At 40.7% G+C, this 18,302-nt stretch overlaps 1 protein-coding gene and 1 long non-coding RNA gene across 2 annotated transcripts in view; one reads left to right on the top strand and one right to left on the bottom strand.

Moving 5' to 3' along the window:
• Positions 1–12,710, top strand: part of POF1B (POF1B actin binding protein) — a gene marked incomplete in the record, with an annotated part of 42,148 nt that extends 29,438 nt beyond the window's left edge. Inside the window, 13 exon segments of the mRNA XM_072429543.1 lie at positions 920–1,021; positions 1,456–1,506; positions 4,943–5,082; positions 5,398–5,422; positions 6,830–6,901; positions 6,991–7,083; positions 8,442–8,555; positions 9,058–9,210; positions 9,475–9,594; positions 9,677–9,805; positions 10,619–10,683; positions 11,714–11,822; positions 12,419–12,710. Coding sequence (XP_072285644.1) covers positions 920–1,021; positions 1,456–1,506; positions 4,943–5,082; positions 5,398–5,422; positions 6,830–6,901; positions 6,991–7,083; positions 8,442–8,555; positions 9,058–9,210; positions 9,475–9,594; positions 9,677–9,805; positions 10,619–10,683; positions 11,714–11,822; positions 12,419–12,424 — 1,179 coding nt within the window.
• Positions 1–18,296, bottom strand: part of LOC140343063 (uncharacterized) — a 36,768-nt gene extending 18,472 nt beyond the window's left edge. The window contains exons 1-2 of the long non-coding RNA XR_011923244.1: positions 15,241–18,296; positions 14,015–14,053 (exon numbers count right to left, since the gene is read on the bottom strand). This is a non-coding gene — a long non-coding RNA (uncharacterized lncRNA). The remainder of the gene's footprint in view (positions 1–14,014; positions 14,054–15,240) is intronic.
• Positions 18,297–18,302: the final 6 nt, after the last annotated feature.

The following is an 18,302-nucleotide window of genomic DNA, read 5'->3' as shown; positions in this document are numbered from 1 at the left end:
TTTTTTTGCCTTCCTCTGGACCAACTATGTGTTATAGGGTTTTATATCTGGGATATGTTTATTTCCCTAGTGGTTGGACTTGTGTCTTTTTTCAGCCTAACCTACTATGTAATTATGTAACCTCTTTATTAGGATTCCCAGAGCCCTCATAGGACTCCCGGGTGGCATGGCTGCTGGATATATAGTGGGCACATTGGGCCGCTGGGCTGAGATTCCTGTGTACATTTCACAGGTTATTATTTGTGTTTTCAGCTCAATATTTGGTGACAAAGTAGAATAAATTTGTTGTATTAGGGTACTAAGTGGGGGGGTATACAGCAATACAGACCAGACAAATGAGGGTAACGTTTGTTTTCTGTAACCGACTAACATAATGTTCCGCAACCACAAATATGTTCAGCTCTACTCAGAAAATATTGAGCAGACCATACAGTATGTAAAATATACATTACATTATATGTCTGTACAGAGGGCCCACCTGCAGAGTTCTAAATGAATTATGTTGTTAAACAATCATTAAGATAAAGAAATATTTCCTATATGTTCCTGCCAACATCTTCATGGCAATCTGTATCTCTGTGTGCCGAGTCTTATCAGTTTATAATTACTTCTTCTTTCTTACAGCTTATTACAACTAATTTATATTTGGTTTTGTTTGATGATCGTGCCATTATTATGCACACGGTGTGATATTCTGATACATAAACTGGATATTAATAATAGTAATGTGCTGAGAGATCTGGTTAGATTACGGATTATTGTCACATCACCTCTCTGAATATTTTTACTGATCAGTTTACAGATTCCCAGGATTTAAATCGCAGACCGCGTCCTATTGCCACATGAATTGGGGAGAGTTGTTGGGGGTTCAAGAAATGGGGTTTATTGTGACATTCCAATGTTTGGTTCTCTTATACAGGACAGAACGGTGCAGCTCGTCCGGGGTAGCAGCATGTCATCCATCAATGAACAAGTGATTGAGCAGAATAATCAGAGCCAGGTCTCCATCCAATCTACAGAGGTGAGGTCACCTGCACCCTTCAATGGCGTCTGTGTCAATGAAGATGGTCTGAGCGTCTCCATGTGTTAGATTACTGAAATCACTGCTGGTCACATTGTAATATATAGGGAGGCAACTCACTGCACCACACATAATACCCAATGTATGAAATGCTACTGAAGATGGTCGGAGACTGTGGCTGTCCCACAGAACGCGGTCAGAGACTGCAAATGCTGTACAGGAGATGGTCCACAGTTGTCACATCAGAACACCAGTCCAGAGTAATGATTATTCAAATGAAAAAAACATGACAATTGTATATGACATGCAGGATGTAACCAGTAACATCGAGTTGGGGTTCTGATTTATATTTCAATGTTATCCTTTTTCCTATATCACCCACCTTCATTGCATTGTACTTTGTGTGATAATGATGGCTGTCTCTCTTTGTCTAGAATGTGGTGTCAGACCAGAATATTCAGAAAGTCTCTGTACAGACCACAGAGGTAAGTGCCCCGCAGCCATAATCCAAGGTCCATGATAACCGCTTAGATCCTTTGCTGTTTTTAGCTTTACCTGGCTTACATTCTGGGGACCAATGCATCCGGGGGCCTCGCATTTGTTGGGGGGCCCTCGGGTCTGGTGCACTTTGACAACAAATCTGATTCATTTGGATGACCTGGAAGTATAACACTGACACATCATTATGTTGCAATTATTATGAATATATCTGATGACAGGTCCACTTTAGGATGTTGGGACATTGTGTTATAAAAGTGCAGCAGAGTATTTTGCAGAGTGGCTGGGGTTGTATTTTGCATTGTGTGGACAGAGAACGCTCTGTACTTTCCATGCTGTGTTATAGAGAAGTGTTGCAGGCTGAGCAGGGGGTGCAGAATGTCCCCTGGACACTTTCCATCTCACTCATCGCTATTGGAGCTTTCGGGAATCTTCTTATAAAAGTCGCCTGATAGCTATGATGAGCTCCGTTCAACCGAACAATTTCTCTGCGTGTGGACTCATCAGTGAAGGCTCAGTATGGGAGATCAGCAGAATGAGAAAATATTCTTTTCCATGATCCGCCTGACTGGTTCTGTCTTCTCTTTGGAGCTCCTCGGTATTAAAAAGGGGGAAATAAGTTCTGAAAGTTACTTTCTATTATGTGAGAGGGTGCTGCCAAATTGAAGAATGGAACAAAGAGACCCTGTCCTCTATCCTATGCTGATTCTAAGCAATTAGAAGTTTCATCTTGATATTTAACCCGAACTTTTCCAGTTTTATTTTATTCTGTGTTTACCTTTCCTATTCCTATACAGGACAGGTCCTCTTGATAGCCATTTTCTGCTGGTTCTCACCTATGCTGTACCTATCAGAGCCCTAAGAGCCATGGCTGATCATGTGACTCTTTCCTAATATCATGCAGGGGGGTCACTGCTCTATGTAAAACATTCACATTGACCTCCCATAGGTCCTATACCTAGTGGATAAAGAAAGGAGGGTTGAGGAATCTACACAAGATTTATCAATTCTCTATGTATACTTTACATTGCGTACATTGCAAAATGCAGAAAATCAGAATACAACAATGTAACCAATACTTCTGCTGTATATTAATGCCATCAGGGTGATGAATGATTCCTGGCATTGCTCCAAAGCTTCACCTAACTGGCAGCAGTTCTATCTTCTGTAAATGGCGAATTTGGGCTTCCACCCCCCCACGCCCTCCACAAATGCATTACCTCTATATAATACAACCCCATAGACCAGGCAGCTGGTATGATTATTATTGTCCTATGCCAAATAAATAATCCTGAAATGGGAACCGAGACCCTTTATCAATATTATCAATTAAACTTTACCCAAACAATATAGTGAGTAAATCATGCGTTCTGACTTCATGGAAATGGACGGCCGACTACATTAAAGTCAGAATAGCAACATTCACATAGTCCATGCATGGAGGAACAATATGTACATATATGTGAGCTGCTAGATTACAGGTAATAGATCTGTGTGTATGACGACAAATATGTATACTTGTATTATATTCCAATAATTATTAATCATATATTATTGTTACTTGGAAGACAGAACCCAGATCTCTTCTTACAAGACCCAGATCCCTTCTCTGGAAACTCAGATTCCCTCTAACAATACCCAGATCCTTTTTTGGGTAAACCAGATCACCTCTCCGAGAACCCAGATCCCATCTTACAAGACTCGGATCCCTTCTTGGGTAAACTAGATCACTTCCCGGGGAACCTAGATCCCCTTTTATTACAAGACCCAGATCTCCTCTCAGGCATCCCAGATCTTCTCTAATAATAACCAGATCTCCTCTTACAAAACCCTGATCCTTTTTGGGTAAACCAGATCACCTCTCTGAGAACACAGATCACTTCCTGGGGAACCTAGATCCCCTTTTACAAGACCTCTACTCTGGCAACCCAGATTCTCTCTAACAATACTAAGATCTCTTCTTAAAATATCCAGATCCCTTCTTGGGTAAACCAGACCACCTCCCTGAGAACCCAGATCTCTTCTCTGGCATCCCAGATTCCCTCTTACAAGACCCAGATCTCCTCTCTGAGAACCCAGATCTCTTCCGGGAACCCAGATCACCTCTCACAGGACCCAGATCCCCTCTCTCCTTTGTTGTAAATCTTGTGCTGTCAGAATTGCTACCATTGCTGGTACATTTCTACCATCTTCAGTCCTTCAGATTTTTGGAGATGGGGGGGATACACAGGACTATGCCGAGGATGCTCCATCAGATGGGGGCCCTCAATCAGATCTGCACGGTCCTACATGACTTTTGTTCTTTTGATTGATTACCACCATGAATTATGCCCATGTGCAAATAAGAACCAAAAAAAGCATTGCCCATGATTGGCCTACTGGTTTTGCTCCTTTCCAACTTTAAAAACAAAATGCATTTTTAAGAAGTTAAAACTTTCTGCACCTTCAGAGCAACAACCAGAACATGGAGGGAGCCAGTAATCCGGAGTCACACTGGATCCTGCACAGAATCCTGATTCCCATAGAATTCCCTGTACCTGGCTCATACAGCCGACATCTCCAATTAATTACAAAAATAATTCCTTGATTCCTTTTGGCCCCACCGGGCGTTGCAGGGGAATCTCGTCTCTGCTGAAAGCTTGTTTCCTTCATAAACTAATTAAGTTGCCATAAACCTGTTGAGCTTCTTGCAGCGATGAGCAGGTCCGGACAGGCGCTGAGGTGTGTCTGAGACTCTGAGATTTGCCACATCATTATGCTGGGAATTATTCCGTATTCCAGAAATAATGGCGTCTGATTTTCTGGGTCACTGCACATAGTTTGTGGGCCAGAACAATTCTGAATGTTTGTTTCTATGTCCCGAAGAGCATAGCAGGGAAACAAAACTATCAGAGATCTTTGTATCATCATCGCCATTCATTTATTTGGCTTGGATGTTGGCTCAGAGGTGACACAATCATGTAAATCCCGGTGTTCACAAATGTCTGACACAGATCAGCTCCTCTCACCTTGGGAGTGGATATGTATGTTGCAGTCTGATCACTTATGTATAAAACAAATTAAATTGTGTCACTGTTCATATACAAAATACAGTGCCGGGGCTGGAACAGAATTCAGGAGCCAGTCAGTCCAGTCTAGAAGATGGGACCCAAATTAGGAAGTTGATGATTATGGGGTGTATTTATAAATCTGTTAATCTGATATTCAGCTTTTTGGTGAATCGCAACCATTGAAATCACATGGACCTGGAAGATTCCCTAGCAGAGATTGTTGCTTAATGTCAGATTCACTGCTTTATCAATACACCCCACAGTTTCCAATGACAGATGTAGTGGTTGTGTTGTTGCCCCCATGTCTGGGTTCTGGTCCAGTACAGAATGAGCACAGAAAATATTTGTGTTGAGTGGGATTTTCTTTTTGCAGGTGAGGAGGAGAGAAAACTCCGTCTCAGGGCCGGAACAGCTGGACGCTCGCTATTTCGGTGAACTGCTGGCCGAGCTGAGCCGTAAAAACAACGATTTGTATGGCTGCCTCCTGCAACACGTGGAGAAGATCGGGGCCAGGTAATCCCATCTATCACTGATCCTGTGCCCTGACCTCTGGGGTTTTGGAGGCCTCGGGGCCCAGCTCCATCCTCAGCCCTTTTATTGGGTGGGAGAATATGATATTTGGTGAAAGTAGACAATCAAAATAATGGTTTTAGCGGATTTTGTTTTCGGGTTTATTTTTGAAAATAGATAATAGTTGTGCAGATGTTTTAAAGATCTGATGATTGTCCTCTGTGCATTGCTAGTTTGCACTTTATTGCTCCAGGCAGTGATTCTCTATGCAGAACCCAATGTTCATTTCTGGTAACTGATCCTGTGTTGTGTTTGCAGGAAGCCATCGGATTCGGAGTACCAGGTAAGTCACAGCATTCTGGTTGTTAATGTTTGCTAAATTCAATCATTTTAGTCGCTTTTCAATTTTTGTGTTGTTTTGGGTTGGTTTGTGATTGGCCGGTCTGTATGTACCCAACTATAAGCCCCTTCCGGCAACTTTGTGTACATCCCTGGCTGGGAAAGGGGGTCACGTTCACAACAAAGAAAACATTATTCTACACAGTAAAAATTCAGTTCGGCTTTGAAAACCTGATGGATTTACCATGTATATATAGCTATTTAGGTGCGTTGTTTGGGTTTTCTGTGGTGGTCTGTGATCATAAATATTGCACAGGTGGTAGATAAATGCCTTCCCCTATACACCCAGTAATACCTTGTTCTGCTAATACTCTGCTTCTCATATATCCCTCAGCTCTGGGACTTTTCTAGTGTTGCTTCGTTCTCTGAACTTCCAAATTAGACCATATCAATAATGTCACAGCGCATTGTGGGGCTTTGCAAAAAGGGAGCAAAGCAGAAACTGTTTACTTTCTGAATCTCTCTCTCATGCCTAATACAGTCTTCATAGAAGTCTCTGTACTGGAGCGAGGGCAAAGTTCTTTGTTTGTTTGATTAGCTGACAGTGAGGATTTTATACAGTAACTGACACCATGCTGCCTAATAATATGTTAAGACAAACATCTGTCCTGATTGCATTTATTAAAATAATGTACCTGTTCCGACTTACATACAAATTCAACTTAGGAACAATACCTGTGCTTTATTATTAGTAAAAGAAAAAGAGGTATTATGGAAAACATGAAAAGGTGCTTGGAGCGCCTCATGCTGGCTGAAAATTAGAATGCAAAATATTTACATGCAGCATCTTATACTTCCCCAGGTAGCCCTGCCGCTGTAAATTACTAAACAGCTAGTCAGTGCTTAAAAAACCCTGTTGGTAAATCCTAAAAATGTTTTGCAGAATATGTTATGGTTCTGATGCCTAGATGTCCAGGACATATGTTAAGGACAAACTGTATAAAAATGTTAGCAAAAAGAAAGAAAACTGTAAAAATAAGATATTTTTTCCGTATTTTGTTCCTGGTTGATATTTGGTCAGCAGCCGTGCAAGGCGCTTTAAAAGTGGAGGATGCTTATTACTTGTCCTCGGCATGCGGCATAGTGATAGGAACAGTAATATAAAGTTTGCACACAGGCAGAATTTTTTTCCCTACAATATGTTAATTTTAAATTTTTTTTGTACTATAAAATATTGAATTGATTCTTTTTCCCCCTGAAAATGGCAGAAATTAAATATTCCCAGCAATTATTATTATAGACATAACGGACAGCTCTTTATTGGTGGATCATCGTCGGTGACAATCCATCGTGTTGTATCTCCGTTGTGGTGATGCATTGTGTGATTCCAGTTCATTTTTCTCTCTTGTAGGAAGATATCGAATCGCTGATTCCAAAAGGTGTCTCCGAACTCACCAAACAGCAAATCCGCTACCTGCTGCAGGTGAGATTGTGCAAATAATGCAACTTTTCTTAAAAATGATTTTGTTCTATTTATTTTCCATTAATTTCCTTTTTAATGTTTTCCAATAGATGAGGCAAACTTCAGATAAATCAATGAAACTTGTTTTGGCCACCTTCAGCAGCCTGCGGGAGGAACTGGGACACTTACAGGATGATCTGAATGTAAGAGGTGACACCGCTGATAAACAAACGTGATTGGCAGCAATGGCTTCTATTTATTGCAGCAAAGTTTGTGCATGCACAGAATGGAACCGTCTTCCCCAAGATGAATTGTCTGTTTTATAGCACATTGGATATTCTGTGTTTTGGATAAAGCTAATTTTTGGCAGCTCCAAAAAAAAAAATCTAGATTCAGTTTTAAATGTCTGTGGGCTTAGAGTTTGTAGCTGGATGGATAGACCGAGGGATGGTGATCATTGGGTGGTGGTAATTCTTCAGGTGGGGTATGCAAAGTGTTTCAGGGTGGGGTGGTCTGGGGTCACATAAAGTGTGCAGGGTTTTAAAGGGTGTGCTAGGGTTTGGGACAGGTTGTGTTGGGGGTCATGTAAGATTCCTTGGGTAATAAAATCATATTGGGGCAAGCTGGTATTGAGGGTTACATGGAAGAATGCTGGGACTTGGGGGTTACTTACTGGGGTTTAGGTTCTTATAGGGCGTGCTGGATGCCAAGTTTACAATATGAGTGCTGGGGCAAGGTTTTGTAGGTATTTGGGTCAAGTTGGGGAATGTTGGGAGTTGAGGTCACTGGAGGCATATTAGGTTCTCCTGGGTATCTGTGGGATGTCCAGGTTACATTGGGTGTACTATTTGCTCAGGTGGGGTTTCCTAGTTCTAGGGGAACGCAGGGTGTTGGGATCATGTGGGAGAATGCTGGGAGTCGGGATCACTGAGGGTATACTGAATGGTCATGTGGGGGCATATGGGGTCATATGAGGCGTGCTGGGTGGAGGAGCGTTGGATTTTAGGCACAATAGACTTATTCATATAACATAAGAGTAGTGTGGGAGTTTGTGTAACAGGTCAGACCAGGAAAACATGAATGAGTGAATATACCATAGAAGGGTGTTTTATATCTTCTCATCATACCAGTGATTTGGAGCAAGCAGGATGTGAAAAACACTGAGAACAAGGTCATAATAGGAACCACATAGAACCACCTATGATCCTGTACACCTTTACTGCTATCATATCAGTGTATACAGAGGCCACTTCTTATGTTCTGGAAAAATGACAACTCTGCCCCCTAGTGACATCACCAGCCATTGCAGAGACTTAAGGGGAGGAGCTCTGACCCTAAATCTAAGAACGACTTTCTTACCTGTAAAGATGGTCATGGACACATGAAGCTTGTCATTATGTAAGCACCATTGGTTTGTGATAGTATGTAATGCATTGTAATACACATTACACGTTTCCTATAACCCAAATGAGCAAAATTAAAAGAAGTCAGTGCCGTATTGTGTTATTGGCTGGTCTGGTATATAGGTAATGCTGACCTTGGGGTTTGTTTCCTTTTACAGAAGTTAGAAATTGCCAAGAAATCTCTGGAGAGAGATCTGACCTTCAAGGATGACCAGATCAGAGAATACGAAGCTATCCTGGCCTCCCTGAGAGAGAAGAATCGCCTGCAACAGGTACAGCTGAACAAAGCATTGTGATGGGGGCGCCGCAACATGTGATGGGGGGGCCATGTTATGAGGCAGCACCCAGGAATGGTTTTAAGGAAGGAAACTGAGCAATTCCAGGGCCCCGGCTTATTCCAGGGCACCAATTGATAGAATGGACAGGAGGTAGAATGCTGTGCATTTGGGCCCCAATTCATATTTGCACAGGGCCCCATTATGTCTGAAATCGTCCCTGACAGGGCCTTGTGATAGGACATCTATAGGCCAATTGTTTTAAACTTTATTCTAGTTTTGAGAATAGGTTACCCTGTCAGGTAATCATTGTTTTCTGTGACTCCCCCTCATTACTTTTTTACAGTTCTCACCAGAACAGAAATAGAGGGGAAATCTTCCAATAGGGAGCGCTGTTCTAGTGATTACTGGGGATTTCCTTCACTTTAGAGAAATTTCCTCCCACGCAGGAAGTGATAGTTCCCCCCATGTCCCAGCTCTGTTTCTTTTGTCTTTCCAGCAAGAACTGAAGGAAAGTCAGATGAAGCTGCGCAGTTTGGAAGAGACGATCACATCCCTGCGCAATGCTGACAGCGACAAAGATTACCGACTAAAGGAACTGGAGTATGCCAAGAATGCTTTGCAGCAGGAGAACAAGACTCTGCGGGTTCAGGTGAGGCCCTGGGACCGCCGGGCAGTGCAGCTCACTAATGCTTAGATTTAGTTTTGCTTTCATTTTTTTCACTTTGTTATCCTGCCAATAACACCATTCGTGTCCTAAGGTGACAACACTCATTTACTGTATTGTGTCATTCGGCGTTGTCAGGGAAGGATGTGTATAATTCATTATGTCAGTGAATTTGTTACATTGTATGTATATTTGCATGGCATGCATGTATTGCTGCACTGTTAATGACACGCGTGTGCTCCCGCGCAGGTCTCTGAAACCGTCTCCAACCCCATGCTGCAAGCCAAGACTGATGAGATCAGCCGGCATTACAAGGAGATGATTGAGAGCCTGCGGGAGGAGAAGGACAAGGAGATCCGCACCCTACGGGTAAGGACAACAATGGGGGCTGAGCTGATATTTTCCTGCAAGCAATGGAATTCTAATATACTGATGTGACGTGTAATTTCAGACTCAGATCTCCAAGTTCCAACATGACATGACAGCGCGGCAAGGCAGCAGCAGCGACCTGCAGATGAGACTCCTGGAGCTGACATCTTCGCTGGAGGAGAGAGACGCGCAAATTAAGAGGCAGCAGGAGGTGAGGACCAAAGAGCACCTGTCATTTCAGTGTTCTGCTGGACTATTACTTGTATCCAACACCAATAATATTGAGGGGATATTTTTCAAACAAAATGTTTTGGGTAAGGAGCAGAGAAGGGTCGGAAAGTCCACACTTCATGTACTCCCTAACAATAATCCAATAGGAATTGAGAGAAATCTCCCAATGTGAAGACAATACGACAGTAATAGTTTTTTATAATATTTGCCCACGTACCCCATGCAGTCTTTGGTCCATCATATGTTGTCCTTTTCAGCCGCAGTAACCCTCCGTAATTCTGATTATTTCCCATTAACTCCGCCTGGACACCTAAAAAAGGGGGCCTCAAAAATCTGAAATACAATAAGATTAGGGCCGTTTCTGACCCACAGTAAGCATTTTGCTATGGCTCACCTGCAGCCACAGCTACTTCCATTCAAGTAAATCGGAGCAGATGGAACCATTTTTTTGCATGTGGCAGGTTGTGGTTCCCAAGTCGATTTTGCCCCTGTGGTTGCAGCCTAGTGCCAATGTAGTTGCCCATGGTGTCATTTCGTCCTCTCCCGGTTACACGGCGGATCTCCTGGTTATAAAACCCTCAACCAGGGGATGAGCCAAGGACAGGACCTTCCATTATCTGAGCATCACCTGGCAGATTTCTGAATGACCTGACCTGTAAAGGTTTTATCTATACAGGTAGACACAAGTGTCACCATCATAACGAATAATAAAAACCTTCAGAACAGGTGGCTTGGTTTCTCTTGTTGAGAAGTTGTTCAAAAATTGTTTAAATCATTTTTGTGTTTCCCGCAGGAACTTTTCCGGCTTCGCCAGCAGAGAGACTCAAAAAGCGTCACCCAAGAGGTCATCACTAGGAAGTAAGTGCAGATCTATGTCTGCTATCTGCGACAATTATAAAGGACTACAACTCTCAGCATTGCCCCCAACCTATGAATATTGTAACAAGTTAATTTCATCTACATTAACAATTTCAAGATATGAGATCTTAGGCCTTAGTTTGCAGATTTCCAGGCCTTCAAATCACCACCATATTCATAATGCAAACAACTAATGTACTCTAAATTCCAGGTGTATTCAGAAGGTAACTTGTCAAATGTTCACAGCAGACATTTCTTCATTCACTATGTGAATAAAAAAATCTTTCTGCTTGGAGAGAGGCAGGTTCAACAAGCAGAATACTAAAGGCTCTATTTAATAATTATTCCCCTGTTTATTCATCTGAAATTTGCTGACAGATGGTCAAAGTTCTGTAAACTTCTCATTTCAGTCCCTATTTAAACAATGACTCGTTCTGCCACCTAGTGGCCAAGCACAAAAGTGCACAGCTATCACATCTGTATTAATGAAAATTATGAATGAATCTAGAGCGAATTGACAGGGAAATAATTTATAAATAAAGCCCCAAAAGTTTTTTTGTTTTTTTTTTAACCATACTATCCTCCAACCAATAAATGTATATATTGGGCCATTCATAAAAATGTTTTTTATTGGTTGGAGGTGGAAACAGAGGTAGGAAGAGAACTTGATGTCCAATCCCAGCACACATTACAGACACGATAAGTGGGTACAGACCCAGATACTCAGAACAGGGATGGTGAGAGCCTTTATAATGGAAACACAGATATATAGCACCCAGGAACTCAGCAGTACATTATAAGGTCCCTTATAAAATGCACAGGAGGTGTACAGACCCAGGAACTCAGCAGAAGGACAGTAGGGTTCCCTCATAATGGGCACTGCAGGGGTACAGTCCCAGGAACAAGGATGGTATGATAATATAATGGGCACAGCAGGTGTACAGACAGCAAAGCTTGGCAGAAGGAGACATTCTCCATATAATGTAAAGTCATTGTTACTAATTAACATTTTCTGAATTTGCAATTACAGATACAGCACCCAGTACCCCATCCTGAGGCTGCTGAATGACTACAAGGAGACCCCGGGGATAACAGGATCGCAGACATTTGTCATTGAGCGAAGATCAGATTGGAAATCGGTAAGCACAAAAGCAATTTATAAAAGATCAAAATAATTCCAATGATCTATTTTATATTAAAGGAGACTGTTGTGCTCAAATATAAACCTTCTCTGGGCAATGTTTTCCAAACTCAATTATTCAGATTAACAATTTTTATAAAAAAGTGAAAATAAATGCAAGCATTGGAGAGATTCCTCCGACTGCAATCACTGATTTTAGGTCACCCCCCACTCCTTCATGTCCATTAATATGAATTGCTTACCCATTACAGTCTTTGCGATTAAAGGGATGTTCTGAAAATATGAATATATCAAAAAATACTTTAAAAATGTTTTGTTTCTAAGCTGAACATACCTGATAAATCAATTACTATATGATGTTCCACATTTTTTTTGCTTGTTAATCACGCCCTTCCCTAAGCCAAAAAAAACTCATTTTGCAGAGAAGGCTAGGCTGCGTCTGGAAACAGTGGTCTCTCTGCAACCCTACAGAATGCCCCTTGCTATGTCAGTCCTACAGCTGTTCATTCAAAAGCTTTGGGCTCCTCAGCCCTGCTGTATATATGAGTTTAATATGTGCTGTTTGCCTTTAAAATAATTTTTCTTTTTTTTCAGGAGTGAAAATGCCTCAGCAGGAACAGAATGGTGACCGGGATATGTTGTCCATATTTAGTATGATAGAAAAAACGTCCAGTTTGTCAGTGTTGGTGGTCAGGTCCGTGTAACTGTTACAGGCGCACAGCAGATAAAAGTTGGGAGTGACTGCACAATAGAGATTGTATTGGGGAGAAATTATGTAAATGGTGTTTTGAGTTCCTTATAAGATTTGGTGGCCTTAAGAAAGAATTTCTGTGCCAACCTGGCCAGGAGTAAGTTATAAAAGTGCAGACAGCACTCTAGGTCCCTTTAATTTATGTAGCACTGTGAGGAAGCATGCACATTCAGATTGGTGTCTTTGTTTTGCATGTTGGACTACTGTAAACCGGCACGAATGGAGGGTAGTTTTGTGAAGCACAATGTGTCCATCAATCTCTAATAGTTACACAGAGGGGCAGAGTACTTACAATAAATATTTGTACAACGATCAGTGAAAGCAGATTCAGTACTGCTGGCACCGAAGCACAGCAATGTAATGTGCAGGGGATTGTGGGAACATATACACCTAAATACCTTATATCTGAGCTCAGCTACCTGTAGCCCTAAAAAATAGATCTGTTTGTAACTAAGCCTGACAACTCACAGAAGTAGTATCATTTTCAGAAAAACTCTTTTTTTTTTTTTTTTTTTTAAATTAAAAAGCCGTCCTTGTGTGCCAATGACTTTGGCTAGGCTGAGATGATATCATCATTCAATGACCTTGGCTAGGCCTGAGATGATATCATCAATCTGCTCCCCCATTGATCAAACTGCAGCATTGTAACTTGTAGGTGAGCGGCTGCAAGCAGTTCCTAATCTGTGTCCATGTGCCAAGGACTCCACACACACATCACAATTTACATGTTTGCCATCTTTGACTCTGCATCTCAGTCCAGGAAGTAGATGATGATCCTGGATGATGCCCAATCAAAGATGGTGAACTATGGAGAGGAACACAGATGAAGGCATTGTCAGGGGTTGTATGATCTTCAATCTTGAAATGTGATCTATGTGAGAGGTAATAAATAACTCACACGTTACTCCTTCATGAACTGGAAATTAAATATATATCTGATGCTAGATCCACTTTAAGCTGCTGAACTACAAGTAGCAGACACTTCTGCCTTCACTTTTTAGCTCCTTGGCAGAGTATTTGGTTATGACCATTATCTGTGTTTACCCATACTGGTGTATATTGTTGTAGGTTATAACTAATGTTTAAAAGCTGTGTGGAATAAAAAAGAATAACTATTCTAAAATAAAGCCTGAGAGTCATTTTTATGTTAGAGTGCAAATAAAAGCTCAACCATGACACTTCCCTTACCTCCCCCGAGCCAAATCTTTCTTCACTGGTGTGTGGTACCATCATTCACATGATGATTGGATGCATCTAGGTGTGGTTTATGCATGCCAATGCAGGAGCGCAAGAAAACCAAGCATATTGATAAATTACACCAATGTGATGCGCTGGGAGAAAAAGGTACATGATGCTTTGCAATGCATAGAAATAAACTGTTTATGAAATTCTAAAGTCTAAAAAACTAAAGATTGGGCCAATTAGGAAAAATGACTTACCTGAAATATGTGAGGGTATGAGCAATTGCATGGAAGAACCTGAAAAAGAAACGGAGAAACAAAGCAGTGCAATGTGTCACAACCAGCAGCGCAGTGCTTATCACCGAATAGGCAGAAATTAGGACTAGGAGTGGCCAGTCTGCAGGATAGGCCAAAGTAAACTTTAAATATAATCAAACAGGATAAAATCACACTTGTAACTATATGAGCTCTCTTACAAACCTCCTACTCTGATTTTACCCCAATTACTTTGATCTGAGTTATGTGAAGAATCTATGGAGCTTTTTACATACTCTATGGGTGGACGGGTCTAAACTGTGCACCTTTGTTAAAGATCTATAAAACTTACTTTCAGTTTAAATGCCTTCCAGGTGAATCAACAGAAAAGGTGTGCAAGGCCTTACAGTTGGCTTTGTGTAGGAAGCAGTGTCGGCATGCTGCAGGACCCTTGCTCCCTGTGGAAGTGGTGGCCTCTCTACAGCTAGGCGAAGGAGTTGTCATAAGATACTCTTTCAAGGCAGCAACTTGATAAATCTATTGCATCCTCCGTGCATTAATTTATTGTGGTTGCTGGAAACAAACAATGAAGAACGTTTCCACTATGAAACGGTCCATAAGTCTCTGCAATGATTTGTGGCGGGGTACTAATGAAAGGAGAATGCTAAAATAAGCATGATACAAAGTCAATGCAAAAAAAGTAATGGAGAAACAAAGAACACAACAGGCCCCCTACCCTATTCTTCCTCCCAGTGAGATACTAATATGTAGCTACTAAAATGTGCTGTCCTGCAATGAATCTTTGGGGTGGGAGTCCAGTTAAAGGGAATAATTGAGTTGCAGAGTAAATCTCCAAGTTCATGGATCCAATAAAAGGTAACCCTGCCATCTTGGGCTCCTAGGGGGAAGGGCTAGATTAGGGGTCATCCTCCTAAGGGCAGGGTGAAAATGAGCATTGCATCCTACAGACTTTGCTAGAAGCAAACTTTGTCACTACCGTAACATAATTGAGCCAATTAAATCGGTGAATCTAAAGAAATGTGGGAATATGTGTCTTATGGCTTTTATCTCTGCAAAGACCTCTGGTAAAGGCATTGAAACAACTAAACAGGGGGATGAACATTTTAATAACTCTTACAGTACAGGCTACTCATGGCAGCTCAAAATAAATTTCCATTGTATCAATCACACGTACAGTATGTCAGATTTGTGATAAAACTGCAATGTACCTTCATTTTAGAACCTTCACCAGTTCAACAAGAGATGCAGAATCGGATTCTTCATGCACGGAGTCTCGCACATTCACCATCATAAAATGAGTCAAAAACGAATGAAATGTTAGGCGCTCTTTATTTTCTGGTTATGATGAATTAAACACGTTAGGAAACAGTCCTCACATTTACATCGACAATCGTACAATGCGTTCGCCTTTTACATCCACATAAACCACATTTTTTTGTAAGAGCTTTTTTTTTCTAAAAAAAATAAAAAATAAAACAATACAAAGAAATAATAATTATTTAAAAAAAAAAACATAAAATACCAAAAACAGCATGAAAGGTTTAAATAAAATAGTGCTCAGCAATACCATGTGAATCCTTCAGATCCTCACATACTAGTGTGCCATTCACATTCAGATGAGAACGTATTTAGATGAACTTTTCTCAGCTGGTAGAACAGCCTCAATATTTCCTATAAGGGTTTTCATTGGTCAGGGATTGTTAGACAGATTTGGGTTCTATCATTTACAATATTCCTATTGCTAAACACTTCAAAACAAACCAAGATCAGCTGGATTTTGGCAAAACTACCATTGCAGGAACTACAATTTAATTTACCCCGTTACTTACTCCTCGGGCAGCCAGCACTTTAGCCCCCGTTTCTGGGTTTTGTAAGTGACCCGCAGTGTCCTCACTCACAATGCAAGACTGCTGATTCTGTATATACGTCATGCTGTCAGAATGCCTGTGACCAATCAAGCGATGACGTAAAGTGGGTTAGAAGGAATCCTTTGGGAGTCAAGGAGTAGTAAAATGGCTTTACATTGGTACCCTAGATGAGAATGAGAATTTACTGCAGGATGGAGGATAAAGATAAATTCTGGGAAAGTAATGCTGCACAAAACACAAGCAATCCTTTTTCTGGGAATCTTATTTGGTAAATGTGAAAAAAATCTATAATGGTTTTGGAGAGATGTTGAGGAAAATGTCCTGAACTGGACATAAAAAAAAGTCTTATATGCGGCTTTAAAGACAAACCCCACTTCAAAAACAACCCCACTCATCTGTCGTTCTCCCAGTATATTAACATTCCATATAAGAGTTATAGAATAGACAGCGAGTGGGACAAACTATGCTACTGCCAGGGGTGCTCAGCATTAAAAAAATTCCCTTACACTAACCATTTAGCATCCCCGTCAGTGTTATGGTTGCCTCAACCCCACTCGCTTTCATTGTCATCTGCAAAATAAATATGGAGAATTATAAGTAACTGCATGTGGAAATAAATGCAATTTCTATAATGAATATTATCATTATGAGTAATTAATTATTAATCAGAATGCAAAGTTCTGCACTATAGTGGTTCTGGTTTCTTAAAGTAGATAATTTGGTGTTATAATTTGAAAGTTACTGCAATAAACTGTTACCAAATGCCAAATATTAAAAAAAAATCATTGTTTTATTATTGGGAAGTGACTTCCAAGGACTGAGATGTGTCTTGCCTGGATCCCTGCACCATTCCTTGGAGTTGGGCAACTTCTTTAAAATCCACAAAGTTCTTTAAAACATCCCAGAATCAGTACCGCTTCATTTTCCCACTAGAGCTGCAGCTCTCATTAGGTCTGGGGTTGTATGTTTTATAAATGGTCAGGAGGAGAGTGAGACCTTGCAGCTCTAGGGAGTACGGTGGGAGCGGTAGTGATGCAGGAATGCAATCAGATTTGCTGGCTTTAAAGAAATAGCTGAAATAAAGGACATTGATCTTGAGGAAGGGGGACCAGAAGCAAAAAAGAGAAGACATTTCTGTCTGCTTTGTGCACTCCTTACATGCATGTTTCTTTACATGCGAAACACGTCGATTCTCCTTGCTGTCGCTAATGCTACAAAAAAAATCTTTCATTTTGACAATTACTACTAATGCTTGCAGGCATTAAGCACATTGGCGTGATAATTGTCTTTTTATATTGATTTTTAATGTTACACATTGTTAAATTAACAATTTAGATTTTATCTTTTTGTAATTAAAAATACTAAGAATAACTTTGTCGGTTTGACCTAATAAGTCACCTAAACCTTTTCTGTCTGGAGTTCTGCTTTATTAAACAGACTTTTAGTAAAACTGTGATGGGGAAACAAAATGTGTCACTTGTTTAATAAACTTGTTTTACATAAAGGATCTAAAGTCACAGCTGCCTTACATTTGTATGTCAAAGAGTCTCTCCAAGTTCTGTAACAACTCACTATCTTCTGGTTGGCAATACTGAGATTCTATGAGGTGACCACTGGGGAAGGAAATAATAACTTCTTGAGAAATTAGAATTTGGTGAAGTATCCTATAAAATAACAAAATCAAATACAAACAATTAGATTCTTTTCGAGGGTTCACACAGTGCATACTATGTGTGCTGTTTCCCCCGCCTCTTAGATTGTAAGCTCTTTGGGGCAGGGTCCTCTCCTCTTCCTGTGTCACTGTTTGTATCATTTGTACTCCTATTTAATGTACAGCGCTGCATAATATGTTGGCGCTATATAAATACTGTTTTATAAATACCATGCTTTTCTTTTACTTCTCTTTTCTATACAGTAATTCTATGCACTGTGGTGCCTTGCTATGAATTACAGAAATGCAGAATGTCCTATTAAATTCTGATCAAAACCTTCAGGTCATTCAGGGCTGATTTATACCCATAGTGTAAATCAGCCCTGAGGCTTTTGATCAAGAAGTATTCAGCTTAATTCACAAATAAAGCTAACATATTATTTCCTTTAATTGGCTGCAGTGTATAGAAAGGTTTCTGAGATTTGTAGTAAATGGGAGCACAACCTGTCATATTACACAGATCTGAATGAAGACAAAGCGGCTGGGTACGTGAAAATAGGTGTGAACTTTATCAATGAACTTCTGAGCCACAATAATATTAATAATGAGCCACATTACTGTATTCATATATACTATAAGATTTGTGTATTGCATCAATGCTAAGATGACCAAGAGAATGCTGTGTGCTTACAGCACTCATCTCAACCAAAAATTTACAACCCCAGCAAATGAACCAGGAGATCTGCTCGGC

Source organism: Pyxicephalus adspersus, chromosome Z (assembly GCF_032062135.1).
Source record: "Pyxicephalus adspersus chromosome Z, UCB_Pads_2.0, whole genome shotgun sequence".
Lineage (NCBI taxonomy): Eukaryota > Metazoa > Chordata > Amphibia > Anura > Pyxicephalidae > Pyxicephalus > Pyxicephalus adspersus.
This window is presented reverse-complemented; position numbering and strand designations above follow the sequence as displayed.